Genomic DNA, 7,084 nt, shown 5'->3' with positions numbered 1-7,084 from the left:
TATAGTTCAACTGAAGCAGGTAAGTTTAATGTTTAGAACAAAATGGGATCCATTAGGAAAAACTATATGTAAGAGATGAGTTACAGTGTAAGATATCCTTTTCATGTTGATTATTTTAATAGGATTTAATACATATGATTATTCTTCAGGTTTCTGAATTAAAATTGTTCAGGTGGCCATAAGGTCTGGAAACACAGACAACTATACATAATAAATAGTTTACTGATATTCCAATAAATGTTCAATGAATGTCATGTTCCTCACTAGCAATTTATAGTTCAACAAGCTGTGCAAAACTGCCTTGAACAGTGTGCACTAAACCGGTATTTCCATCAATCCTTGTATATGCACTTACAATGCATCACCTAAAGTGATTGTATGCCTTATTTTCACTGAATAATCTTGTGCCCTTAGCACACCTGAGAAGTAATCAAGAAGTGTATGTTGTCTGTTTTTGGACTATGTGGCCACCTATATATATTTTTTTTAAGTTTCACCTACTGTAAGTCTTATAAACATTTTTGCCATTCATATTTATACCAAGGAAAAAATGAATACTAAAAAATGAGATAATGGAAAAACAAAAATTGATTTATTTTGCTTTTAAATTCCACACCATAACATTTTACAGAAAATGAAGTGATTTTTAATCTATAGATAAAGGATTCTCTAAATGACACTCAGAATGTCTTTAACAAATTTTGTTTTAAAATATATTTGAATACACAACAGGTCTTACACAAAATGATTTCAATAAATTAGGCACCAGAACACAAGGTGAAGCTCTAGCAATTCTGTGATGACTTTTTAATAGTCCAAGAGGATAAAGACCTTTTTCAAATGTGGAAAGAAATTAATCTTTCTACAGTATGAACCCCTAAAAGCTACTCTCCTTTATAGACGACAACATTATTGTCAGTTTCATATACTTTTACTTTATAAAGAACTCCCATAGGAAGAAATTTCTGGAGGTTTTCCCAGATATATACAGCTACATTTTCTGTCGTGCTGTAGGAAAAAAAGGAAAGAAGATCAAAGGCAAATGAACAAAATTTCATTTTTGATATTTACAGAGAATAGAAATTCTGGATTTAAAAAATAATGCTAAAATAAAACTTCAGAACCACCTACCAGTCAGATAAAATGTTAACAGCAATTCTTCTTTCCTACTATTTACATAAGGCAAGATGGTCACACTCACCTTACAGTATCTGCAAAGTATGGCACATCTAGATCCAGATTCTTATGATCAAGGGGCTTCATAATTGCCTCCTGTAGATAAAACAAAGGAAAAAGATCACTGGTTCCATTTATGACTCAAATTCCAAAGTGTTCTATCTTTGCCTCTAGAAGCCTTACCTTATCAGTTAGTCACTAACTCAGTGCTTGTAAGGACTCCATCTGTGTCTCACAAAATAAAGCTTAAAGTTGGAAAATGAAGCAAGGCCCAAATCTCCATAATGACTGGTTCTCCTCATTACTAAATGCAAAGATGTAAGAAATCAAAACGTACAGGAGAATTCACTGCAGCTTTCTTGCAACCAGCCATAGTGATTCAGAATTCAGTTTAACACTTCGTGAATTCTGTCTAAAAATTACCAAAAATACTTCTCCATATAGTCTTAGCTTCAGCACAATGCCACAAGGTCATCAGGACAAGGATCCAGTGAGTGTTAACATTTTGTACAGCCGACTGAGAGTGAAATTATGTAAGTAGTTCTAAACTTCTGCTATGAGGAGTAATTTAAGAATTATCTTGGACTCTTAGAGGAGAAAAAATATAAATATATAAAGACCGTTGCTTCCTAATGCTTATATATATTAACATAACGTTTTCCCTTGTTGGTGGCAAGAACAGCAACTGCCTTATTCTTTCTAACTTTTTACTTTTGGCTATTGTACAAAATGTAAGCATTTGTGAAACAATCTAATTTTCCAGTGGTATGGTTCCAAGAAGGGTACATTAATAATAACAGCAATCATTTTTTGAGCAAAACCAGAACCATATGAAAAAGAGTTAAGCCTTAAGCCAAATAGCCTTTAAAACAGATCAAATTAAGGGCAGTTCCACATGGACATCAAGAAAATAAATACTGTTTCCTATTCAATTCCAGTGCGGGTCCCAACTTTCCCACTGAAGTTTCTTCCACAGGCCCCATCTAACTTTATTACAGGCCATGATGAGTTACTTCTACTAAGGGGACTATGTGGTGTCCCTCGGGTACACAAAAGTGGCGAAGAGTACAGAGAACCTGTATTCCAGTATTTGGCCATCCGCATGCATGAGACGCCTCAAATTTCCCATACTGCTATCTTGTATTGTACAACACTCTGTGTATATATTTTAAAGCTCCAGTAAATGCACAAACTCTGTCTTTATAGCTTTCCTAATGTACTCAGAACACACTGCTCTTTGTTCATTTGCTGAATCTCTTATTCATTTTATCCAGCTGAAACTTACTGAGCACCTAGTATTCTTTGTCTCCTAGAAAAAGTCATGTTAGCATTCTCTGGGTAAAGGCTGTGTCTCACTCGTCTTTGTACTCTTGATGCTTAGTTCAAAGACTTATGCGGAGTAGGCAAACTTGCTGAATATATGAATGATAAGTAATATGGAAGAAATGATGATCACTAGTAGCATTTTTATAAGACAGATATCGGATTCCAGAACAAGAATAAGAAGCAGAGTTTAAGAGTTTAAGGAACTGAACAGACAGGTGACATGGTATAATAATAAAACCAAAGCTGGGTTGAAGGGAGTCCACTTCTAACTTTGTAAAAGACTAACCACACAACCTAAAGCAAGTTCGGCCTCTCTCAATCCAGGGAATGAAGAAGTTGGTTGAGATCATCTCTAAGGCTTCTGACACTGCAGGACTTCTATAATGATACAGTCAGCAAGTCCTTCACTGAACTCCTGTTATGTGATCCCTGTTAATTGGAGGAAATCAGGATATGGCAGCAGGGAATACAAGATGAGCATGTTACAGGTATTCCCATCACTGCAATTCAACTGTGACTTATTTCCTTTAAATCACCCAAACACCTTTAGAAAAATATGAGAGTAGTTCCTCCAACTACTCCTCCAATTCTGCTCACAAGGTCATGGAACCTCTGAAGATACTTAGGTGGGAAAGTAAAAACGGGGGCCATCAAATATACTTAGAGGACCCAACATGACATTACCTCCATGTAGTCTTTGAGGTCGGTCATATTCATAACCATGCCTGTAACAGGATCAATCTGAAGAATAAACAAAGGTGAAAATTAGTATAATATGCTTTTCATATTTAAACCTCTGCTAAGTTATTAAAGGCTGTACAATGTGCAGAAATCGCGCCCACATCTGCCTTCATCTCTGAGACAATCACCAGGTGCTCCAGGTATCCATTTTATGGTACCACTGATCTTCTATCTGTCCACATATAGCAGATTAAAGATAACCCTTCGGGAGAGGAAAGGTCTGGAATGACAGCAGCTCACCATACACAAAGGCCAACAATGAAGCAATATTGATTTGAACAGAATTTTTCAACACAGAATCCATCATGTTGGCTGAGAAGGCCCAGCAATCTGCGCAAAGCACACAGATATTTTCAGCACGTACCTCTCCATGAACTGTCACCACAACTATGGGAAAGAAAACAGAATACCAAAAAACCACATGAATTTCAACAGATAACACCCAAGCACAAGTTAGCAACATAAATTAAGTATTAGATCTCTGCCCTACAAAACTATTTATATTTTCCCTAAGACGGCTGGTCTTTTAGTTAACATCTTTATTAATGAAAGCAAGACTCAACCAAGACAGAGAGGCTTAGCAGGAGCTTTGGCCAAAGCCAGAAAAGGTGTAAATTCTATTTACGAGGTTGATGCACTGGGTAAGAATGTCCACTAGGTAGGATGGAGATGCCGCTTGATCACTGCCTGTAAAAGCAGAGTATGTACAGAAAGAAGTCCGGCTACACATCGAGGTGGCCCAATGCTGGGCGGTACCTTTCTGAGCAAGCAAAACCACTAATGGGCCTAAAACTCTGATGCCTTTACTTACATAAACATATCCAGTTTACGGTAATGCTCTATAAGTTAATGAAGCATTTGAAAAATGATGCTCAGAGTGTTTTACAATTTAATAACATATATATTTTTTTCAGCTCTGTGCAAACGCCATTAGGTATTACGTGATAAGAGAGCAAACTAAGAATAACAAATATCATAGATCAAGAGGCAGTAACTAAACTAGAAAGTCTGATCTTCTGACACCTTTTCTAATCTTTTTACTCTACCATACTATATGCCATGATATGCAATGGCTTACGTAGCTGTTTTTTCAGATACCGGCTTTATCTCAAAGAATCACATCTCTCATACTTGTTTAGAGCATAAACTGTTTTCTTGGAACATTGCTGGCAAAGTTTTAGACCCAAGTTATTTTACTGCCATATAGCAGGTTCCTAACCAATATCTCCCTTTTGTCTGTCATTATTTACTCAAAGAATACAGTGTAATTTTAACGTTAGCCTCAACAATACCTAATTAGGAGGAAACGTGGTGCCAAAAAAATCTCATTATGTACACTAAGGCCAAGGATAAAAAATATTATTTAAACCATTCATTATCTCTAACACAGCAGATACAAGGTAAAATTTAAGACACATCCAACCAAGACAACAGATTTTTTTCATTCTGAACTTCCATGTAACTGCATATTCAAGGCTCAAGGTATTCATGCTTTGTCCATAAGGTTTCTGACTCGTTAGGACTATATTTGCCGATTACATCCTTATTGAAAGGGCTAAAATTTCATCACCTTTTCCCTCACCTTTATAATTGTGCCCATGGCCATTTGGATTGTTGCATTTCCCATACAGTTTCAAGTTTTCTTCGTTACTCAGACATTTGCTGAAAAAAAAAAAAATCAACACGTCACAAGTTCAGATACCTTCTCTGTTCCCTACATTATTTGCTCTAGCTTTTGAAAAGCTTCACAACTTATTATTACTTTAGCTCACCAAATGGAGAGTCATAAATCATTTTGATTTCATTATTCAGCTGTCAGGAACCAGTGTATGCCCCTTAATTAGGCTACTGTCCCATATAAATTAGCATAAACAAAGTCCACACCCTCATTCCACAGCAAGATTCCAACTGATCTGCTCAAGGCCCTTCTATTTTTCAACTCCCCAAGCATTTACTGGGTACCTATTACATTCTAGGCATGGATTGAATGAAGCAAGGACATACAATGATAAAGGATGCCTGTCCTCAAGTGGTTTAAAATCTCATTTCTCCTTAAAAATAATTACGTGACCTACTGCAGCTCCTCTTTAACACCCTTGCATTATAACGCCTTACTTAACGACTGCCACAAACAACGTCACCAATCCATTGAGGGGTATTCAGATTAGGTGAAACTTAAAAACTACAATACTCAGTTGTTCTTCCAGGCAGAAGACAATTTTCATTCTTAAATTTTTTCCAAGTTTATTTTTGAGAGGGAGAGAGAGAGAGAGAGAGAGAGTGCACGCACAAGTGGGATAAGGGATAGAGAGAGGGGGAGACACAGAATCTGAAGCAGGCTCCAGGCTCTGAACTGTCCGCACAGAGCCGGACTGGGGACTGGAACCCCAACGGTGAGATCAAGACCTGAGCGGTAGGCTGATGCTTAACCCACTGAGCCACCCAGGGGCCCCCAGAAAACAATTTTCTTCATGAATTTTTACTCCACCTGTCCAATCGTCCATGCATCTTCAACGAGGGCTCCTATGTGAACGCCCTATTATACTACCCCTTCCTTTTTGAGACCCTCTTTGTTATTTTCCCCCATTCCCTCCTGCTCACCCACTGACATTTAGAATGCTACAGTTCACAAAGTTTTTGCACAAAATTCCCTCCCTATGTCCTCCACAAGATTGGCCAGATGGCGCGCTCGGGACAGAAGGCGAGGACGGGTGAGTGTTGATCGCTGCTGCCTAACACAACACCTGTCACCTGACACAAGACCTGACAAGACGGCCAAATACCTGCCCAGTGAATGAACGGATGACCCTTGTTAGAAATGATTATCCTCGTTTCACAGACCGGGAAACGTTATGCTGAGAGCGGGACTTGCTAAGGAGAGGCAAACCGCGCCTCGACATCAACTCCTCGGTGCGTTCAAGCAGTCGTGAATGCTCTGGGTTCAAATCCCTGTCACGCTCCCTGTTCTCAGAGCTGCCTCGCCAAAGGGATCGCCTGGGTTCACGACATCCGTGCTAAACAGTGGGTAAACTTGCGTTGTCGTAGCTGTACTGGTTACGTGGCTACCGCTCCTGGCACCTCGGAGCAGCTCACTTTTACGGAATGTTCACCACGTGCCTGGCACTGTGTCACCTGAGCACTGTGTCACTGCTCCGACTGTCGCAGCAACCCCTCGCGCTCTACTGGGGTATGTAAGGAACCCCGAAGTTGCTCCAAGACTCGGAGCCAGCGAGGAAGCCTCCGCGGTCCGCGCCGCGTGCCACCGCGCCCACGGCCTCCTCCGCTGGACTCCAGCTGCCACCGTCACCCGGTCGCCAGGGAAGCAGGGGGCGCGCCTCGGTTCGCACACCTGCGCTCCCGCGCCCGAGCCCCGCCCCCCTGCGTGGGCACTGTGGGCACACCCCACCTGTGGAGCCGGTGGGTCGCGCTGAAGGAGACGAGGCGGGACAGTCGCGCCCAGCGGCGACCGCCCACACCCGCGCCAGCCGCGCTCATCGCCTTGCCTTCCGGTTCGGTTCGCCGCGGGGCGGGGATAGGCCGAGCGTTCCGCGGCTGCGCAGTGCGGCCGGCGCCCTGGGACGCGCTCTCGGCTCCGCGCTGCGGCTGGCTCCCTCTGCTGGCCCGGAGGCAGTAAAGCGTCCCGTCCTGTCAGTCTCTTGGACCGCAAGAGCGCGGATAAGGTAGGTAAACCTACCAGCAGTCAGAAAACGTGGGTGAGGTCTCAGTGTCTTTCGTTCCAAGGTCTGCTCAGCCTCAGGCCACTTCGGGCCGTGAGGGTCAGCCTGGCCACACTGCATACTGGAAGGACCTCTGTGACATGCTCCTCCCACTCACTTCTAGA

General features: G+C 41.6%; 1 protein-coding gene across 1 annotated transcript; it reads right to left on the bottom strand.

Annotated features, from left to right (window-relative positions):
- On the bottom strand, positions 1-6,796 carry PTS (6-pyruvoyltetrahydropterin synthase). The gene is made up of 6 exons (XM_040483009.1): positions 6,650-6,796; positions 4,826-4,905; positions 3,608-3,630; positions 3,187-3,243; positions 1,202-1,272; positions 1-1,008 (listed from the first exon to the last, which is right to left on the bottom strand). Exons 1-6 carry the CDS (start codon positions 6,736-6,738, stop codon positions 885-887), a joined length of 444 nt encoding a protein of 147 aa, XP_040338943.1. The 5' UTR covers positions 6,739-6,796; the 3' UTR covers positions 1-884.
- Between the last annotated feature and the right edge of the window lie 288 nt (positions 6,797-7,084).

This window comes from Herpailurus yagouaroundi, unplaced genomic scaffold, assembly GCF_014898765.1.
Source record: "Herpailurus yagouaroundi ecotype Mexico unplaced genomic scaffold, PumYag 161, whole genome shotgun sequence".
Classification (NCBI taxonomy): Eukaryota; Metazoa; Chordata; class Mammalia; order Carnivora; family Felidae; genus Herpailurus; species Herpailurus yagouaroundi.
This window is presented reverse-complemented; position numbering and strand designations above follow the sequence as displayed.